Source organism: Hippoglossus hippoglossus, chromosome 11, assembly GCF_009819705.1.
Source record: "Hippoglossus hippoglossus isolate fHipHip1 chromosome 11, fHipHip1.pri, whole genome shotgun sequence".
Taxonomy (NCBI): Eukaryota; Metazoa; Chordata; class Actinopteri; order Pleuronectiformes; family Pleuronectidae; genus Hippoglossus; species Hippoglossus hippoglossus.
The window spans coordinates 19,990,684-20,013,181 of record NC_047161.1 but is presented as its reverse complement, the minus strand read 5'-3'; the positions used below and the strand labels follow the sequence as shown (position 1 = coordinate 20,013,181).

General features: G+C 39.2%; 1 protein-coding gene across 1 annotated transcript; it reads right to left on the bottom strand.

Annotated features, from left to right (window-relative positions):
* Positions 1-466: 466 nt before the first annotated feature.
* On the bottom strand, positions 467-14,227 carry LOC117770866 (homeobox protein MOX-2-like). The gene is made up of 3 exons (XM_034600646.1): positions 13,299-14,227; positions 9,155-9,327; positions 467-1,156 (listed from the first exon to the last, which is right to left on the bottom strand). The coding sequence occupies exons 1-3, from the start codon at positions 13,765-13,767 to the stop codon at positions 929-931; spliced, it is 870 nt and encodes a 289-aa protein (XP_034456537.1). The 5' UTR covers positions 13,768-14,227; the 3' UTR covers positions 467-928.
* Between the last annotated feature and the right edge of the window lie 8,271 nt (positions 14,228-22,498).

Below are 22,498 nucleotides of genomic sequence, written 5' to 3'. Positions count from 1 at the left end.
CTCATCATCTGCCCACCACTATGCCAGTGGAGGGGTGGGTGAAGTGTTTGAGTCCACCAAACACTTCTGGAGTTTCAGGGGTAAACTTTGTAGCAGCTGAATCCAATACAATTGGAATTAATAGTGACCAACACTTCAGACATAATAAAACAACAGAAAAAACAGAAAATGCCTCCATACTGCTTGTGTGGTGTCATCCAAGTGTCCGCAAGCCCCAACATTCATATTCGACTCAAAACGTGGTCAATTACATCTTGTTTTAAGCGTAAAAGTCCACCAGAAGTCGCTAAGCTAGTGAACTTAGCTACACGTTGGTGTGTCCGAGGGTCCCTGAACGCACCTTGTAGGAAGACATAAGAGGGAATTTAGGCTTAAAACATGGTGTAAATTACCTTGTTTTGAGTCAAATACGAAACACTCAATTGCCCAGTTGGATGTAGACATGCTAAGAAATCAGCACAAATTATTTGGGTTTGTCCCATTTATTTGAAATCCAGGTTTTTGCAAGTAAAAGGCATGTAAACTTTCAGAGAGAGTAAAATACTAAACAAGAACATAAACACATATTTACAGTATTACATTGCAACGTTTGGGTTTAAAGTGGTTACAGTCATGGGACCTTTTTGTTTTTGATAAATTATTGAAATTCAAAAGTATAATTTCAGTTCAGTTACACACAACGTAATCATTTTCATACTGATTGTTCAAAAATGTACAGTAGAAATTGACTAAAGCAAAACATGGACAGTGCAAAATCAAAGCCCTTTAATCGAAGCGAATCATCTGTGGAATGTTCTCGGAGTCTCATTTTATTGTCTGTTGGGAGGGTTTGCTCACAGCAAGTTGTTTATATGTCACCAATGTGTCCTTTGTTTCAGCTTCTTCTGTCCAATAACAATTTCTGTTGGAGAGGAAAGACCAAGGAAGGTCATAGCTGGGGGTGCTCTGAGCTCTGGTCGCTGTCGTGACTGTCCTCCTCGGTTGCCAGCCTGGGCGAACTGGCCAAGCACTGAAGTCCCACTACTCCTGACAACTCTGATGGCAGTAACCGGCCCTTCTTTACGTTCACCAGTTCTTTCTCCCGTGCTGCTGCCCCCTGCTGGCCTCCCTTCACACGCTTCCACTTCATCCTTCTGTTCTGAAACCACACCTTTACCTGTGAGGAAACACAAATCTGTGAAATGTGACTGCCATGGTTTCTTAAGATTCTACAGTGCAATGGGAGAAGGACAAAATGGCTCCACAATAGTTTGCCTTATAGCCTGTTTTATTACAGTGCTCCATATGATGTGTAATAAAAAGTGACTTTTTAGCTGCTTTAATAAGTTCTCCTCTTTATACCATGAAATTAATGCTTCACAGCATGAGTAGGCTGTAAAAGCCGTGGACATCAGCAGCCTGAGTTCGCTGAAACTCCCACCTGGAAGTTGTGCGTTGGGTGCTCTGTCCCAGCAAATATCATACATTCCAGTCATTTAGCAAGGAAACACTGTTCCAAGAAACACAAACAAATAGATTTTTGTGTGTAAAAAATTTAACTAGAAAAATAAAACCCTTGATTTGTCTAACTCAGACTTCTGATGCCTCACATACATTTCAGAAGAACATGGACCGTACAAGGCCGTATAAGAGGGTTAAGTAATGGTAATTTATAAAGAAAACAAAGGGTCTGTTTTGTGGGCCCATCATCAACCTCCTCCCAATGTAGATGTTAACACTTCTATTACCTGAGTTCTACCTTCCTCCATCAGGATTGCTAAAGCTGCAAGAGGTCGCCTGACAATAACACAACTATGGGCTGTAAAGAGTTGCTTGCACTGACCACCTCTGGGGTCATTCTGTACTTAAATAACTACACCTCTATCTTCTTAGCCTAAAGTACTAATATAATCCTGAGCATGAATTTGGAGGATCAATCCATTACAGTTGCAGAAACACCTGCAGGTAACGATTCAGTTTACAGTGGCCTGTTACAGTTGCTGTGCATGTGTGTGTGGATGGGTGCGTGTGTGTGTGTGTGTGTGTGTGTGTGTGTGTGTGTGTGTGTGTGTGTGTGTGTGTGTGTGTGTGTGTGTGTGTGTGTTGTGAACTTCTCTTTTTATACAAAATGAGAAAAGTTTTGGAAGGTTTCAAAGAAACATTTCAAAGAATGGACTGATGTTAGATCTGTTCATTCTCATACATTAAATTCATACTGTACATCTACCTGGTGCTGTTTTAATTTCAAGTGTTGTGTTCTCTACTTCTCCAACAGTTCAATGGCCCTCAAACTAAACAATCTTTGTTAACAAGTCAGACAAGTTAATATTCAGATTGCATAATGAAAGGCTGTAGTCATGAAGTGAAAATTGGGGGAGCTCTTATAATTACATAAGTATATCAAATTATATAAAATATACATAAATATCTTTAAACTACCATTTATACATTAGAATTAAGACAGCAAACACATTAGGACCCAAAATGTTTAATACTTTATTGTATTATTTTTTTATACTTTTTAAAACTGGTCCAGCATATTTTTGCTGAACCAGTTGTGTTTGGATGTCTGTGAATGCTTGAAAACGGAAAATCAAAGCCACAAGCAACACTCATTAAAATACATTGTATCCGCCACTGTTATTGTTGTTGTGCTTAAAGTTAACACTAGCATTAGCTGGGAGAGCGTAACCGTATACAGACGTATACATTGACGTCATGACGTGGCTCTTTGAACGGCACTGGTCTGTGGAAAAGCAATTGCGAACCAGCACTAGCACCAGCCTGGAACTGGAACCTGGTTTGCATTGGTGGAAAAGGGATATTGGACAAACCGCATGCAGAGCTGCCAGAAACAGTATATGAGCTGCACGACACCCTAATTCCTTAATCATTCAAAGGGGGCATAGTTGCTGAGTATCGTGAATGGGGCCATCACACACACTCATGTGATCTATCGGTAATATAAAATGTAGTTGTGGTATTGTAAAAATGTGATAGACTGTCTTTAGAACCTCTGTTTGGTTTGTCTGCTCTGGGCTACTATAGAAACATGGCAGTCCAATATGGCGGATACCATGGGAGAGGACCTATTTCCAACTTAGATATAAAAGGCTCATTGAGGTAATGAAAACACAATGATTCTTAGTTTCTGGTGATATAGAATAATTTACAACATCATTTTGAATATTACATTCAATTTCAGCTAATTGATCCCCCAAATCCTACACAGTGGTCCCTTAAAACAGCTATATGGAGATGTAGATAGATGTATTTGATGCTACCGTACTCCTGCATTTTAATAATGAGTTATAAGTGAGTTAAGGGATGTTAAGAATCTCAGAATCCAGAATCAATTCTCTCATGCACAGATTTATTGGATGACCACTGTTGACATTTAGAGAAACAGCCAATGTGAGGGGGAGTGTTGAGGGACTGGGCTCCAGACAGGAAGATCTAACTCCTGGGTGAGTTGTCCTGGCTGTTGCCTGAGCCAATACAAAAATTAGTTCTGGCTAACAGACCTCTGAATGCACTCTTATGGGGGTGGTGGAAGTGTGGGGTTGTTGTTGGACAGAAGTGCTGAACAAGGGCAATGTCAAGTAGACTTCTAAAGATTCATACATACTGTCGAGTGCAGCCTTGCAAGACACTGGAGCAAACTGACAAATGTTTAGATAAAGCTTTACATTGGATTATTTTGTACAAATAAAGGCTTAGTAACAAAGTAAGGCAAAATATTTCTTTAAACTACCACAGTAGTGTTTTTATGTGTTTTCTTACCAAACAGCTGTGGCATAAGCTACTTTATTATATTATTAATATCTGCTGACTGTTTGACTAACCCTAACCCTAACCCTTGAGGCATTTTGTGATTTTGTTCTGTTGTTTTTTTACGTTTGAAAAAATGTGGTCACCAGTTACTTTAATTCTATTGGATTTGGCTGCTACTCTGTTTACCCCTGAAACTCCAAAAGTGTTTTGTGGACTCGAACACTTCAACCACCCCTCCATCGGCATAGTGCTGAGTAGATAATGATTGAATTAAAATTTTTTGGTGAACTATCCCTTTAAGAGTACCAGTAAGCAAAGCCAGTGAGCCAGCATACACAATGTGTCTTCCCCCTCTGCATATCGAAGTGTCCTTGGGCAAGATACTGAACCCCAAATTGTTTGTGACGCCTTTGGCATTCTCGTAGATAAAGTATTGCCCATAGATGCACTGTATGAATGTGTGTGAATGGGTGAATGGCAATAAACTGTACTGTGAATCACTTTCAGTGGTCATCAAGACTAGAAAAGCGCTATATAAATACAGACCATTTACCATTTGCAATGCAGGGCCCTCATGAATAAGAAGCCAGTTTTCATATCAATATGCCTGAATTTTATAATTGCTGCATTTGTGGCCTATGATCTCTACTGTAAGAATTGCAGCCGGTGAGCCACTGAATCATGTTTGTATTTTTCTTTCTTTCACTTACTTTTCACACCATATACAAATTAATGGAAACCAATGATTCCCTGGAGAATGGCTTACACTTTGGGAAATGGTCGGCATTATAATGTGCACATAGTAAGCAAGTAGTGATGTGAAGGGGGTGGGGATTACTGGGTTTAGGTGTGAAATAATTACTAAGATAATAGTACAACAGGATGAGGTTTGGATGCGAATCAGAGATATCCCCCCAATATATTTTTTCATGTGCAGACTAGGTTTAACATCACTAAATTACTTGTATTGCAATAGACTTAATGTAATTTATCTGTATCATAAACTATATTTAAGATGGTCCCATACCAATGCAATGAATGAGGGAAGAGAACCCCCCCATGGTTCATGACTGGGGTGGGATATGTGCAGAGACACACAGACAAACAGCAAACACCAGATTAAGACTGCTGCATTACAATTGTCTGATGCGCACCTACATAACACCAGCTAGACTGCACCATTTCAATAATAACGTTCCAGATATCTGTATTAAATGCCAACAGTCAAAAGGAAAACTATTTCACTGCAGGTGGGAGTGCAGAGGGATTGCAGCTTTCTAGTGTAAGATCTCCAAATCATACACAAAATGCTAAATGTAAAGCTACCTCTTGATCCCAAAATGTTTATTTTAGGGTTATACCCTCCCACCCTAACCATTTCAAGGAATAAACAAAGAGTCAACCCAAGCCACAGGTGGGCCAATGGCTGAGGGATATGTGAAATTGCTGCTCTATGGAAAAGATTACATATGTTCTGAAACGAAAGAGTGAAATGTTTGATTTGATCTGGCCTCCCTTCATACACTTTTTAAGTTATGTTGATATGTCCTTTGTGCTACAGGATTTCAACAGCTGGAAATGAGGTTGTCTTTATGTCTTTTTTTTTTTTTATCAATTTATTTTTTATTATTTTTACATTTTTTTGTTTTAACTTATTCCATTCTGCTTTGCCTCGTTTGTTTTTTCCTTTTTGTGTATATGTATATATATGTATGTATGTGTATGCATGTATGAATATATATTTATATGTATATTTATATGTGTGTCTGTATGTGAATAAGTGTCATGTTTGTGGATGTCTATATGTATATGTCTGTGGGTGTGTATATGAATATAGGTGTAGGTGTATATACAAAGGGATGTATGTATATTGTGTTCTTCCATGTATTACATTTTGACATTATGTTGAAAATTAATAAAAGCGACGAGTATAGAAAATAACCTTCACTAATACAGTTATTACTTCTCCCTCCATCCTCTGCCGCTTTGACTCTACCACTTATCCTCTCGAAGGCCACAGGGGGGCTGCAGTCCATCCCAGCTGACATTGGGTGAAGGGTAGGGACATGTCACCAGTCTATCACAGGGCTGACACGCAGAGACAACTATTCATGCTCACATTCACAATTATGGGCAATTCAGAGTCTTCAATTCATCTGCATGTCATTGGACTGTGGGAGTATGCCAGAGAAAATCCCCACAGGCATGAGGAGAACCTGCAAGTTTGGGCCCAAGAGCAACATCTCATCTGTGCAATATTACCTCAGTGTACCAACTGTACAAACATTAATGACATGTAAATGACACGTATTCCTTCCACTTTTCAGAAATACACTCTCACACAGCTGTTTCCAAACGCTATTAATGAACAGTGTGTGCTGTCAAACACATCCGCAGCACCAACAAACGGTGCTTTGTGAGCATTACCAAAAACCATGAGGCCTGTGGCACACAGCAGCTACACTTCACACACTACTGACAGCAGCACACTAACATAACAAAGAATCTGTGGTAAGGAATTGATTAGCCTCCGAGCATTTGTATGTCAAGCCCTTTGCTAATGTCAGAACTCTGAGGGTGTCTAAGCCTCATATCAACTCTCTTCATCCACAGTGTGATGACTATTGGGCTTGAGGAGGAAATGTAGACAATCAGAGCTATTCTTCACCCAATGAATCTTTGACTTTACTGGTTTTATAATTGTATGATTAAAGCCCATTGAGCCCATGTGAGAACACAGCAGGAGATTATTCAGAGGATTTACCGCAAGTTGATGATGTTTCTAACACATGAGGGACGCAATACTGGAAAAAAAGAAGACAAATATCTCAGGATGAAAAAGTGGAGTCATACATGTAGAAGATACAGACAAAGATGTCACCTTAGCAAGACAACGAGACTCAAGAGTTTTCGATGATAAAAGCAGATGCTCTGTGTGTCGACAAAAACGTGTGTGATCTCCGCAGCGGCAATTCCACTTTTACGTCCTGCCTCCTGTAAGGCGTGCCACCTCTCACCTGAATGCCTTGGGCAGTTTTTTGTTGTCGTGAACATTACCAGAGAATTACCTCCTGCTACGTTCCAAAATCCATTGTGTGGACATTCTCGGAAAGTATTTTCAGTCTCCAGCTACAGCAGGGGTTACCTGATCCGGACATACGAGGTCAAATTGCCCCAAACCTGTCCACTGCACTGATGACGAGACTCTTTGGTAACACACACACTGTCACTGCACTTGGCTGTTGTTTGATGAGGGTTAAGAACAGAGGATGTAACACCTTGTTAAAAGCCATATGAGACAAATTGTGATTTGTGAATATGGGCTATACAAATACAATTTGATTGATTGATTGATTGTTCATCAAGAAAATATCCCAGCACATAATTACATCCTCAGAATGTTAGAAGCCTTTCCTCCAGCAAATATTACAATACGCGACAGAGCAGTGAGAATCGTGATGCAGAGGTGATAGTCAGAGCTAAGCAGCCATGAGTAGTTACTGTCTGGTGAAGCCATCAGGGAGGTCAACTCATATACACTTGACTCTACCATGACACCACAGGCTTTCTAAACAGCACAAGATGTGGATTTTGTTGGACACCTACTGTTAACATCATACAATAAAAAACCCTACATTCAGTTAGCAATTTATAAGGTACACGTGTCTTTTGAGAGGTAGTGAATAGTTTTTATGAGATATTTTTGGCCTTTGTAGAATTTTCTATCGTAAAAGGGGAGAGAGAGAGCGGGGCTTGCAGCGAAGGGAGGGAACCAACCCTGCAGCCGCTGCAGAGGACAGTTTGGTAGTGAACATTGAAAACCTGGACATTTTAGTGTATTTCCGATATTTGTTGGGACTCAGGAAACCCATCTTGAAGTTGGGACAGTCCTGGACAAAGCTTTCGTCTTTTCTTGCACAATTGTAGTTTTATGCTGATTGCTTGTCCTATGCAAAGCTTTTCCTTCTGAAACTGTAAAAGTGACGTGCGGTAATGGAGCCCCATCATGTAAAGTCAAGCTGATGGACTCAGAACCCCGAAATAGAAAATCAGTTGTTGTTGCTGTTGTCTTTAACACACTGTTGTCATGAAGTCCCTTCAATAGATGAGATAGATAGAGTCAAAGCTGCCGCTGATACAGAGCACTGGTTGCCTGTATATTCAAAGTTTATTAATATTGAATGTATCGATGTCCAAATTGCACCAACTTTCACACTGTGCTTCCTTCGCCCCTTAACAATACACATGCCGAGTGTGAAGAAGCTAAGATGAATATTTCTCTAGATATGTAAAGCACAGACGGATAAAAGTTGGTGATTGGTGGTGAAAGTTAATTTTAACTGCATCTGTCAGGAACACTGAGAGCTGCTTACCCACAGGACTATTTATATTTCTCCAAACAAAATACAACATGTAAAAAGCAGAGCGTACAGATCTTACAGATGAGAGTAATCGTGAGCAACTTTCAATGACCCACAGTTCCCCACTGCTGCTTGATTTTGTGCTGAACCAAACACAGAGCAGTCCATGTCTAACTAACAGACAGATGACATGAAACTTTTTTCCTTCTCTCTCTTTTGTCTCGCTACAGGAACTTTGGAGGCTCTATTAACCGAGTATGTGAAAAGTAGTTTGAACTTCCCAGATTCCCCACTGTCACCCCAAAACCTGTCTATCCACTTACCCACCATCCGTCTGTCCAGGACCCTGATTCCTTCCTTTACTCTTCCCCCACCTTCCCTTCATCCCATCCCTGTCAGCTCTTCATCGCTCCACGCTTACCCCCATCCTGCCATCCCATCATCCCTCAGCTCTCCTGCCAGAACCCCCGGCCCTCCCCACAATGCAATCTCAACGCACCTCATCTATGTTGTGCAAAGAATTGTGTATGATCCTTATTAGTAAACAGGGATTTTAAGCTAACTACTACTGCATTTGTATTATTCTACTAATTGAAGTTTAAATGTCTCTTTTATTAGACACGAACTTCATATACTTTTTTGCCTGACAATAAGATTCCTTCTTCTCTCTTTTCCACAACTGAACAGCACCATAGCACATTTTATCTGTTGCCAAGCCAAACACTGACAGCAGTATAGCAGTGGTGATTTATTACATCTTTGCATCCTTTGGCAAATGACCTAAAAATCCTTTTTATAATCTTCCAGTGTCAAACTATGACTCAAGTGTTTTTAAGTAAGACCTGTTGACTTTCTTGCAATATCTAGTGGTTGCCAAAGGATCTTAATAAAAGTCATGGCTCATTTAATGATCCTATAATTGTATTTCATGCCATGAAGCACATTTGCTAGCAGGATTTTGATGGCTATTTGTTTTGCAGCCCCTGTTTCCTCCTCCTCTGTCCTCACACTGAGTCACAGTCATTCAGCAGGTACCGTACTTGTCGTTCCGTGAGGTCGAGGTTGACAGCTATTTCGTAGCGTCTCAGTCTGGTCAAATAGTTGTGGTGTGCAAACTCGGACTCCAGTTCCCGGATCTGTTCTTTGGTGAAGGCTGTGCGCTCCTTCCTGGGCTTGCCGTTCATGTCTGACTTATAACTTCTGTCTTGGGACGCTGAAATGAAAAACAGAACATTTTCCAGCCACAGTTGAGTCTCCAAAACAGAGGGGGAGAAAGAACAAAAAAAAGGGAGAGGGGGTGAAAAAAAAAATTGGGAGGTGGAGAAAGAACAAAAAGGGGGGGGTTGAAAAAAAAAGGGGGTGGTGGGGTTGATAAACTGCAGGGGCCCAAAAAGTGAAAAAAAAAAGGTAAATAAATAAAAGAAGGCTTAGGAACAGTAATGACCTTTTATTGCAAAGATGTCATTATTTCATATGTGGTATTTAACCCAAGCAGGAAGCTTACTCCCAGACAGCCTCAATGTACAACAGCCCCAACACTATACATAAGTAAACATATATATACAGTATATATATATTTCAATATGTATAAAAATATATAAAATGTAAAATGGTCTGTATTTACATAGCGTTTCTCCAGTCTTCTGATTGACCGCTCACAGCTCCTTGCACTAACAAGTCGCATGTACCCACTGACACATTCTGCACTTTTTAGTACCATTCACACACTGTCGGCTCAGGGGGAATTTGGGGTTCAGTCTTTCGCCCAACGACCCTTCACCATATGGACTGAAGGAGCCAGGTATCAAATTTTCAAACAACATAGATCTTGTTGGTTTTATGAAGACTGTACCTGGTGACAGAATATACTTAAAGAAGCGCTACCAAGACAAACTGGTGCAATTGTGTATATTTAATTTAATTTAAATTGATTTCAATGTTTTCCAGTTAGCAGTCTGTATCTTCCTGTGGTTTGTTGGCCCGTCAGTCCATGTGAAACCATTGGCAGAAGTGTGCACGTGCTTTGCTGTGTCCATGTGCAACAATCAAATGAAACACGGTTCCACTTATCAAAACAGAAAACACTCCAAACACACCGACTAGTGGTCCGATTTCTACAACCCTAACTTGTGTTTCAGTAATTTAACCTTAACTTCACCTTAATCATTAATATTTATTTGCCATAAAACCACAGTCTTTGTTCAATCTCATCCACGTCATAGACCGAATTTTAAAAACAGTGGCAGTGGCTGTGATTCAGTGTCTTTTCCTGGCAGCAGAATTGTGAAATCTTAACAAACTTGATGAATGTTGTCTCCTTTAAATTATTCTTTAACACTGTGGTGTCTTTTAAATCATGTATTCATATATCAAAAATTATAGAGGCAGTTTTTACCATCTAACAATATTAAGCATTTTTCAGATTGTTTCTGCCTGAAAGATTTGTTTGTGTTAAATCATATTTTCCCCCAATCATTCTTTGTTGTATTTGTGGTCAGCGAATGGTGAAAATGAACAGAGCATTCCTTCATAATGAAAAAAAAACGCTGAATAATAATTTCTGAAGTCTGCACTGCATTAGTCCTGCTGACAATTTATCAATGGTGTAAGTGCTGGATGTGCTGACAAGACACAGTTTGCCAGGAACGGAAAGAGACGCTGTTTATCCTGCACATGAGACAGACACCTAACATTAATTAGACAATTGGCATTCGAGTCTTATTATTAATATTAATATTAATATTAATATTAATATTATTATTATTATTATTATTATTATTATTATTATTATTATTATTATTATTATTATGTATACTTATTTCTAAAGCAGATTGTATTTCAATGATGCCTCACTCCCATACAGACTCCCTCTCAGACCGCTCTTTTTTCAGATCACCGAGTTCAGAAAGAAAGAATAAAAGAGCTGCGGTTTCTCCAAGTGCCAATGAAGTTAGAGTTAGGAAATTGGATTTGGGTTAAGTCGCTGGCAGCTTCAGCGTATCCTTTCAAACTTTTCAATCTGTCTGACAGGGCTCCCTCTGTCCTGGCTGGGACATCGAGTCGGGGGTGATCGGAAAGTTCTCCACTTGGCACCCTGCTCTGAGCTGCTCGTGAGCGGGGTGAACTGATACAGATACGGAGCCTGCTTTTAAATCTTGTGGATGTATCCTGGAGCTGCTGCGCTCTTTTGTGTCCTTTCTGCCGTCCATGTGGAGCATATGTGTGCAGAGGAAATTTATGCCTGGAAGTTGAGTTTTATGACTCTGATATATGACCTTCACTTTCACCATCACCTTCGCTATTTCAACTTTGAGTCTCACCGACAGAGCAAATGAATGTGTTCAGGGTCATAGATGCCACTGAAGACACTGAGGTCTCGACCTCTGGGGTTAGTTTGGGAGTTCGGAGATTTAAACGACCTGGAGGGGGGGGGGGGGGATATTTACAGTTAAAAACACTAGGTGTTGGTGGAGGATTAATAAGCTCTTAACAGTATTCCGAGTAAACTGTCTCACCACAGCATTCATTTCATAGCTTTTCATCATCTTTTAATTCAAGTTTTCTTTAATGGCTTCTTGTGATAATTGGCTTAAAAGTACATTTTATCACAGTATATTTGAGATCTGTTAGAAAAACATATTTTAATAAAGATCTAATAAAAAAAAAATATTGCCTAATCTTTTCTGTCCCACAAACTTCCTAGTATGTCCTTATCTAAATATCTGACCATAGAAAGTTGTCGAGTTGACAGATGATGGCGGATGTAAAAATGATGATTTAAATTGCCTAAGATCTGTTGAATTTTTTAAAACCAATTTCAAGCAGCTCAACTCAATGAGAGGACATGCACCTCCACCAGAGAAGCAGTCAACTGCAGATCTTCATCATCAAAATCCATCATTATTGGAATATGAATTTGAGAGAAACATGATTTATCTCCACTGCAAAAAATGATATCCGAGTAATATCAGATCTCTTAAATCAGGGTAATATCTTTTTGTTTTTGTCTGACAAGATACTTCTTCTGACCAGACAGTTTTTATGTGGGAGTGAAATTTCCCCCTTTTTTCGTTGGCAGATAATTTGAGTTATTTTAAGTATTTCTTCCCCAATTTTATTGCTTTTTTTCTTGTTTGAGTTTTTGCAGTGTCCATATATAGAATTATTTGCTTGTCATCTTTTGTCAGTTACCTTAAGTTATTGCACAAGTCATGTGTGACTTGTATTACTGATTTGTTTTTCTTTTTGAAATATAATCTATAGGTTTGATCGGTAGCTCTTTTACTTGTCAAGTGAAATATGCTTATGAACTAAAGAGGTAACATATGGATTCAAAATAAAATAAAATTCACTTACCCATATAATGACATATGATCAAATCTTGAGCATATTTAATTTAGAAGTTTTAAGTTCTCAGTGAGATATGTTAGGATTGAAGCTGTTGGTAATACTAATATTTTAAAACAAAATAGTAAAATTACATAATTGTTAGTGTCGCAATTTACGTTCAAATGAGGACAGAAATGTCCTGGTCTGAAAGTGTGATGAAAGTTAATCATATATAAGCAATCAGTTATTTGTAAATTGGGTTTGCTTCCTTTTATTGCTAAAAAAAATGTGTTTGGTCACAGATTCAGCCATCATTTCTTTACTTGTTAAATTAGGACAATCGTGTGAATATTAACAGAATAAGTCGATTTATTTTTTTGGGAGGGGGGGTGCTCTTGAAAGAAATGATGATACATCTCCAGGGGTTTATCCCATGACAATAAATTACCTGATAGATTACACAGATCATGAATGTTACAGTTACACTGCTATCAATTCTTGACATTGGTAAATTTGTATTTGTAAACATGATATTCTACATTATATTGACACGTTTGTTCTTTTCAGAAATATATGGGTTTTGAACTCAGCTAGTTAAACAGCTAAATAACTTTTTAAGACGACAGTGTAAAACAGCAGAAAACATTGTCATAAGACAACATTTTTTATATTGTGCACACCGAAGATGTACAAAAGAAACATCTTATTTCTTTGAGGGAACAGGTTCTTTAAAAAGATGAATATTTTTGCGAGTCAGGGAAAATTCAGCTTAGAGGTCAATTAGAAAAGATTGACCTTAACAGATTGATGAGAAACTGCACAAAAGTAAATGCATCAAGAACTTCATCATCTTACCAGAGCTATTATTCTTGCCCTTACTGTTCCTTCTAACCGGGTCCTGTGGAGACAGACTCTGCCGGCCGTACTCCCCAGACACACATGACGCCCCCGTCGGGTGACCACTGCCCAAACCTGGGTTGGTGCCACACATGTTGGGGCCCTCTGAGCACAGTTCTGGGACTGTGGCCTCCAGCAGTGGCAGGCATATGTTGTTCCGAAAGTTTGATGAGAGCATCTGCGGGGGAACGGGCCAGCCGGGTGGGTGTTGAGGATGGGGCAGGTGGCCTTGGTGGGCTGCACTGCCAAACGCCCCACTGTCCTCTCCTCCAGCATAGCCACACGGAGGCGAGGAGCTGGGTAGATCCAGGTAGGAGACGTGGTCACTCCGGCCATGCAGGGTCAGCGGCGATTGGGTGATGGCAGAGTGTAGACCCTGGGCCGCGGCATGAGGGCTACGTAGACAACCAAACAGAGAGTGATCCATGGTTTGGGGTGTCCTCCAAACCCCCACTCCTGCCAGTGAGCTTTAACCAAAAACTCTCCAAATAACAAGCAGGAAAAGAAGTGAAAGAAAGAATCAGGGATGTGGGCAGCCTAAGACCCAGCTCTCCTCTGCAGCCCCTCTCAGTTCAGACCTCCAGACCCCCCTAATTCCAAGAGAAACCCAGCTGAAGGAAGGCGGAGATGATGGTGTTGAAAGAAAAGGCCTCTGGTAATCCCGAGCACACAGACGGTTGCCAGGCAGATGGTGGGTAAACACTGAGAGGCTGAGGAGGATCTCGGATGACAGCGGAGAACGCTAGGACCAGTGTGGAAGGAGTGGGTGCTTCCAGGGAAGTTGTGCTGGAGACGGAGTCACGGGGAGGAGGAAGAGGGGGGTGTTATATATAGGATGTAACACGAGATGTAGGTTGGGTCACTGGCTCACTGCTACTGACCACATGCATGTGATCATCCTCCAAAAAGCAATGCTCAATAAATCTGAATCATTCCTATAGCGCTGCCTCAGGAAAAGTGGGCAGTTTATTTTGGAGCTGAGTCGTTTGGCCCTGCTGAAACTTGTGTAGTAACTGTGCTGCATCAGCTGCTGGACTTCGGATGCAGAGCTGGAGAACTCTGTTTTCACAGCTTGTTAATTTTTTGATTGTTGGATGAAAGTTAAAAGCAACTCAATATTTACTTGTTGCATTTGGTGAGATTATTGCAAGTACAGTGACAGAGAGGAAATACTTAAGAAAGCTGATATAACTTTGTCAGGTCCAACTCCAATATTTTTGATTATTGTTGTTGCCTTACGTACCCATGAGACTTGACTGATTTAAAACAAAACTTTGGATCTCGCTTGTCTTATGACTTGATGATAAAGAGTCAATTTGTAGTAGAAAAATGACTTGATTCACTTGGCTGTTGTGAGACTTGACACACTATAGAATTGACTTGTCATCTTAAAGCAAGGGTTGGTAATCCTGGAAAAGCTAGCAAGAGCAGGCTACACTTTAAACAATGCAACTGATACATCCCACCCCCTCCCGTCAACCCTCTAATCAAAGCTATGGCCCTAAAAGATATGACCGGGTACTGCCTGACAACTGCTAGAAACTGACTTTTCCGTGACTTGCTTGCTAACTTCTGGCTATTGTCTGTACTTCAGCAGCGTACGGAAGACTCTGATCAGGTTCAGACGACTTTATTTACTGATGGCTATCAGGACATGAGTGCATCAGAAACAAATTAACAACCTTATCTTTAATCACTTGATTTGAAACTTTCTTTCTAACTCTACCCAGAAATTAGCTCCCTAACAAACTGACTTGACTCAAAATGTGTCTAGCTTCAGAGTTGACTTGACGTGAGACTCTTCATCCGAAAGAGTCCACATCCCTAGACAGATTTGTTGCTAAAGTCTTAACTTGTCTTGAGACGTGTCACAATGAAGACTTGACTCAATTTGAAGCATCTCTCCTTAGACTCGGCCAAAGCCGAAATCTCAGTGTAAAACCTTTGAGGTGGAAAATATGACCGTAAGAATGTCAGAATTATAAAATAAACACCAGAAATGCCTTGGATAGTCTACACTTGACTATACTTATGTAGTTATCAGGCAGAGAAGATAATGAGAAGATAATGGTCATGTTCCTTGGTCAGCGTTTGGGACTTTGTATAGAATTCTACTTGCATATTGTTCATACACTGTAGATATGCTTGACTTGGACTTAACTAAGACTCAAAGTTCATATCCAAGCTGATTTATAATATCCTTCTTTTTCAGGTTGTGACTGAATACAGGTGTGTTACTTTATTCCAGTCAATACAGCAAAGTCTTTACTTTTACATACATCTTAGACATCGTGTACTTTCAGTGTATTTTAATATCCATCATACTACAGGTGGAGGATTGTAACGACTCTGAATGATCCAATATTTCAGGTTAGAGGCTTTAAGGGAATTTGAGATGTGATAATGTTTCATATTCAATGCTGCTGCATCACTAAAACGTGTTTAGTCTGTCCATTTTATGCATTAAAAATAGCTAAAATCACATATTACCTCCCTACATGAAGAGATTCTAAAGCAGCATCAAAGTTCAAAATAAGTTTGTTTCCCAAATGTCCAGACAGCACAGACATGACAGGCAAGTTTCCAGTGTTGTGAGGAACTCAAAGAAAATCCTGTTAAACAACAATAGCATGCAAAAAAAGAGAAATCTGTTATTTTACGTGATTCACTGCCTCGTCTTTGAAATGAAAGGCCTGAAGACAGAATTGATTTGGCAACCTGAGCCGAACCATTCAAAGGCAACTGCTCATTTGTGGTCGAAATACACTGAAGACGGGTGAAAAATAAGGTTGATCAGTGAGTTTTAGTTGACTTAGTTTGACTCTCTCTGCAGCAGCGTCCCCACAAATACACATCTGTTTGTATCCATATCTGTGAGTTCTTCTTTAAACCCGCACCCCACACACATGAAAAGAGGGAAATCTGTTTAATGGGAACTGCTCTAACAAACCCGACATGAAGCTGCAGCACGGTTTGGGGCTCACTCGGTCCTGCACGACACATGCACCACATCCAGTGGTCCTGTTTAAGGTCCCGCAGCAAAACACTGTGTTTACCTAACAAATTAGGATAATTAGTAGCTGTGTAAAGTAATCCGCAGGCCTATGCCCACTGTGCGTACTGATGCTCATATGGTTTCATTTGAATGCAGCTGAGCAGCGTTCAGAGGTGGAAGTGTTTCTCCTTGCTCCTCACATGTCAGCACCCCAAGGCTCCAACAATTTCTCACCTCTAATTTGACAGATCCCGACGGAGGGGACGTTTTCCTCAGGTGAGTTCACTTCAAGCTGCAGTCATTAGTGTTTGTGTGTGTGCTGAAACACTAGACTGTGTGTGTGTTCAGATTTATTTTATGATCATAACTTTGGTATGCATTACTTCATCTGGCTGTGTTAGCTGAGGTTTCAATTCAAACAGCATTTCCAGAGTAAATACAAAAGAGACAATATTAGTGACTGGTAAAGTGTTGAGATGTTGAGAAGTGTTTTTTTGGATAGAGACAAGCTTGATGCACCCTGTGTTTATGCTAAGCTAGGCTAATCCCATCCTGACTCCAGCTCTGTACTGTAACTCAGGGGCTCACAGGTCTCTGCATTCAACTGGAAAATGTTTACTGAACTTGTTTTCACACCGGTACTTTTTGGTCGAGTGAACTTAATTACGGTTTGTTATCACGCTTGGTGCAATTGGGTAATTGGGAACTAAAGAGCTAAATGACTCATGCAGCTGTGTTTTCCATCCTCTGAGACAGCAAAGCATGCGAACTTCATCGGCCTGCGGAGTAGATATGAGCAGCCAGAGAATGAAGCAAGGTTTTACGTGCACGTACAACAACACGCAAAGTACTGTCCTTCTGCAATGAGACACATGATCAATAAATGGAGTGAACATCTTCACTTGGTTTGAAGTCGTGCATTCTGGCTGAATTTGTCTCTGTGTGGGAAAGAAACAGAACCAAGGGGAAAACATATGGTTTCATGAACGCATCGATTGATTTGGACCAAAAACAAACAAACAAACGCCCCCTCAGATCATTGAGAGGAGACAATAGGGGGTTTGGTGAGCCAATCAAAATGTTCCACGTCTAGAATTGATAGTTCGCAGTAAACAGTAAAAGATTTAACAGCAATATTAAAAAGAAGCAATAAGATACAATGAGATAAGAAAAACTTAAATAAGCAGGATAGCGATGAGGCTACTGCAGATATATAGAACAAATATTTACATCTCCACTGTATTTAAATATATAAGGTGTATTATTGAACATTATTTACAAAGAATAATACTGTAATAATACATATCGAGTAATGGTGAGTAAAACATTAGAAGTGATAAGACTGGTGCTTGTGGTGGGTGTTGGAGGAAGTGGTTGTACAGTTTTCTTTTCAAACAGTTAAATTTGGTTTATAAAGTGGTAGTGAGCAATAGTAAATGAAAATGGGAGAATAGGGACTTCTGTTGCATTGGATGTGAAGCTTTCTGTGTGTGGGTCATGGATCTTATCACACACTGTGGGTCTTGTTTAATACATGCTTTGTTTATCAGAATGCTCTTTCACGGCGGTAAGCTTCTTACTGGAAACGACTTTTGAAATGTCACATGTCCAAATGTCCAGACTCTGCACTCTGCTGTGGTGTGGCGGCTCAATGCAATATTTCTCACTTTATTTGAAATGCAGTCTTTTGCTTTGTGAGAAAAATGAATAGAAACTCCTTCTACTCATACTCATACTCATACTCATACTTTGAAATACCTTTCCTCCTCTAGCAGCTGCTGCTTTACCATATTAATCTAATGTTCGTTAATGAATATGAAAATTAATAATGAAACAAATTCAGTGAAACAAATCACTGTGAATTTTTATAATAGCATAAAAATATGCAACATATAAAACACATTTTCCCACAATGCCATTACTTTATTCACATCCTGACTTACTTCCGGTTAAACAAAAACAAATTTAAATTGCAATTGTCATGTAGTCAATGACAAAAATATTTTTTTAAAGAAAATTGATAAACATACTTTTAATATAGTAGTGGGCCTTTATACTCATTCATTGTGCCTTTCCTCAAAATATCAAACTTTATAAGTGAAATTTGTGAAAATATCCCTTTTGAAAATAAAACTTTATCTTGAGGTACTTGAAAAAATAAAACCATTTCAATTATTTTAAAAGCTTTGTTTTGAAAAAAAACAACAACTCTTTAAAATGTTTTTAAAACACATTGCAAATTTTTCCGGAAATGTTATGATTTTATATTGAATAGCACATCTATTATTAACACAAAGGTAGATGTTTAGAAGTTCGTACACAGAAGAAGACAAAATTAAATTGAAACAAGTTTAGTTGAGGTGGCTTTACATTCATAGTGTGTACACTGTTATCGGCTGAGTTTTTACAGGGTCTCTGAGCTTTCAGCCTCTTTAAAAGCTAAACTTGATCCAAATTTTGGAAAACAACACAAAATATCCTGAACTCACTTCCCCATGAGTACATGACATTCACAATGTAAAATTTGCAACATATCAGACAAGTGATTTGGATGTCTCTTTTCCTCTTCCTCTGGCTGCAGTCTGACTACTATGGGTTTTCACTCTTAGCTCTGAGACCTTTCTCATTCATTGTTGCTGTGATTTCTCTTTGCAAAGCACATTTGTCACCAATTTGTTGTTGTTCTTGTTGTAGTTCAGCTTTTTACAAATGACAGCTCAACTCTAATGGACTGGAAGGTCAGATAAAGACATAAAGCCAACAAATCAAGTTATTGTCTATGACAAAGTAATCACGCAAACCTTAACACAGCAGAGAAAAGTCTGCAAATTGTGATAAAACTGTGACACATTTCTAATGTTATGAAATGCACAACACAAACTCTGAAGTAGACTGGCACTAAGTAGAGCGCATATTTCCATCAAGCTCCAACTGTCCCCTTAAATTCATTCAAGCTGCACAGCACAGTCATAGATAACATTTTTCATAAATGTGCCAGAATCCATGATTTACATGCTGGGAACCCTAACCCTAATAATGTTGAAAAAAAACCAATGTGTTAAAGACAAAGAAATGACTGGATCTTCCCTCCGATCCGGATCTGCACCAAAATGGAATGGATTCCTTGCTGACACATACCTTATGATTCGATCAAGTTTCATCGAAGTCTGTTTAGTACTTTTTGTGTAATTTTGCTGACAAACAAACAAACAAACACATAAACCAACCAACAATATAAATGGACAAGGTAGAAAACACAGTCTTTGGTGGAGGTAATAATAAAAAAACCTGGGGAGTAGAGGTTCTAAAGTCATTTTGTGGCGCTGTGCTGTATTAATAACTGTAACAATAATTATACAAGTATATCCTATGTTGTTATGACATAATCCACACGTTTATTTGTATATTAAGTTCATTTTAATATTAGTTTTGTTGGACATAACAGTTTGGCACTTCATGAATTTTAACTATCCTTCTACTTCATACTATTGGATGTTCTGATACTGCCCTCTGCTGTTGTGCTGCACGTACAACACTAGTCTGCTCGTAACCAGTCAGTCATGGACTGTGAAATGACTCATAGATATGAGTGTTTTTATATTTGTACTGTGACCTGTCAGTCCAAGATGAGTACATGCTGGAAGAGGTCAGAGAACATGATCCATGTTAACACTTGTCTGTTCTGGAAAATAACATTTGCGGCCTGACATCACAGAAAACGTCTAATTTTCTCAAACGTTCTCCACAAGTGTTCGGTCTCCCTCCTGACTTTGACTCTGAGGATTTCTCTGAGAAGACCCTGCAGAGGCTGTTACTGCTGATCAGTCCTCAGGTTATTGGTCCTTCTCTTTAGCGCCACCATCAGGTCAAATTTCAAAAAAGCCGTTTAGAACTTCTTTAGGCATGACAATTAGACTACATGATTATAGGTAATAACATTGTTTCTGATATTTATAGCCTACATGTCCAATATACTTTTTTTTATATTTGGCAGCTAGACGTATGCCCTATAACCAATCTAGTCCTTTTTCCCATTGTAATCTTTAAGGTGACATTAAAGTCAGTTTTTCACTTACCTAAAAGCGATTGCGCTCCTATGTGCTGACTGACAGTTTCCCTGATCTGGATCCACACCAACATTTAAGGGGTTCCTCTATGACCTATACCACATCCCCTTCCACCAAGTTTCATGCAGATCCATCCACACATTTTTGTGTAATCCTGCCATCAAACAAACAGACGCAGATGAAAACATAACCTTGATGGAGGTAACACTGCAGGTTTTCCCTTTTAAAATATAAACCATCCTACCAGTTTATCTTGGTAAACTCTAAGTCTCCTGATTATATCTGTGCAAAGCAGATCATTCATTCCCATATCATGCCTTTTGAAAAGAAAACATATTAGTATGGATGATGATGAGGGAGATCTTGGATGACCGATTATCTGGTCAGCCATACACCGTTACAAATCGAAGATGAAGAACGTTATTCTGTGCTGATTTGCGGATGTTCAATATATTTAAATTCAATTTTATTTGTATAGCGCCAAATCATACATTATCCCAAGGCTCATTACATGTCGAGACCTTACAATAGAGAAACATTTAACTCCACGACTGTTTTTCACCATTTTTGCTGCAGCAACTGAGTTAAAAAATGTGAGAGGAGTTTCTGAATCTGAAATCATGTGTGCAGCTGTGTGTAACTGTTGTGTTGTATTCATGGGAAAGAAAATGAAAGTTTGCAACTCCTGAAGCATTTTTCTCTGTCTTCAAATGTAGTGATACACGTGTTTGACTATTTTCTGCAACGACAAAGTCCATCCTCACAGGCGTGCAGTTTTTTTTTTTTGCACCAATACCTTCATACTGATCTTGTCTGCTGTGAGAGCTCTATCACAATAAGACCCGACAAGGAAGAGATGACATCACATTAACATTTTAGATTTGGTGGATGAACTCAAGTTAACACTAATGAATAATGTACTATTCAAGCATCACAGCAATGTCCTGCATTAACTGTGTTAAAATGCTTTGACCTACTAACTAAAATATCTTTTGTCATAATAAGACATAGTAAGTAGTACATCACATACAAAACTGATGCGATCAATAATCTGTCAATATAGATGGAAATCGTTAAAATGACATTTCACCATTTTAGAGGTAGACTTTCTTTATAGAGCGAACACTCCTCATTTGCATTTCCCTTTCGTGAACCTTTGTGGAAAGAAATAATTATGGTTTGCATTTTCCATGAGCAGATTTTCAGGCAGAAATAAAATGTTGTCGAGATTCAGTAACAGATGTGGAGGATACATTTGTCAGGTCATGTGTAGACAAAGTAAAGTCAACACCAAACCCAGTGACAGTAACTAATAAATGAATCCTTCGCTCTCAATAGGAAAATACTTGAGTTTCCAAGTAAATGTATCATCCTGCAGAGAGGATGAGGGAAAACATGGCTGAATGAACCCGCTGCCTACACCAAGCCAAAAATGTTCTGTTGCCCTCTAGTCACTGACTCCTCTTGTAGTGGAGCTCCAGATAAGATGTTAGACAGACCTTCATAATACAAAGATTCAGGTTATATAAGGATGCCAAGTTTACTTACTGACGGGTGACACATTTTGAAGCATAAAACCATTTTGTGTTTTTCTTCATCACAAAACGTAATTTGTTTGTTTTTGATTTGCTGTTATGAATTACACAAGTACCCAGAATTCCCTGCTTTCTTTGCAATTGAGCTGTGGCATTTTTACATGGTCCTAGACTGACGTCTGTGACAAATGTGTGTAGTTCTACACAAACAAACACACGACTCCCAGCAGTGAAGGTAGCCATGATGCGTTTATGTACAATGATGATGATGATCTGTAGAAGTGAACTTCTTTATCTGACAATGAGCTGATAACATCCTAGTGGGTCTGTGTAAATGTAAATTCACGCTGGTTAAATTCAGGCTTCATATGAACACAGCTCTTATTTCACTCTGTGCTGCCAGTTTCAGTTTGGCTGAAGCAAACGCGGATGTTGCCAACAGAGCCACTTCTGATCCTATAAACTGAAAAATGATCTACTGACTGCAGAGGAGTTTCATCTCACTCACTCTGGCAAAAGTCCAGAAATCATTTATGGCCAAAACATCCAAAAGCTGCTTGA

Excerpts from the sequence above, each read along its gene's own strand:
- LOC117770866 (XM_034600646.1), bottom strand. The coding sequence starts at position 13,767 with ATGGATCACTCTCTGTTTGGTTGTCTACGTAGCCCTCATGCCGCGGCC. Across the intron at positions 9,328-13,298 it reads GGGCAAGAATAATAGCTCTG|CGTCCCAAGACAGAAGTTAT; the intron begins GTAAGATGATGA and ends TTTTCATTTCAG. Across the intron at positions 1,157-9,154 it reads TCGACCTCACGGAACGACAA|GTAAAGGTGTGGTTTCAGAA; the intron begins GTACGGTACCTG and ends GTTTCCTCACAG.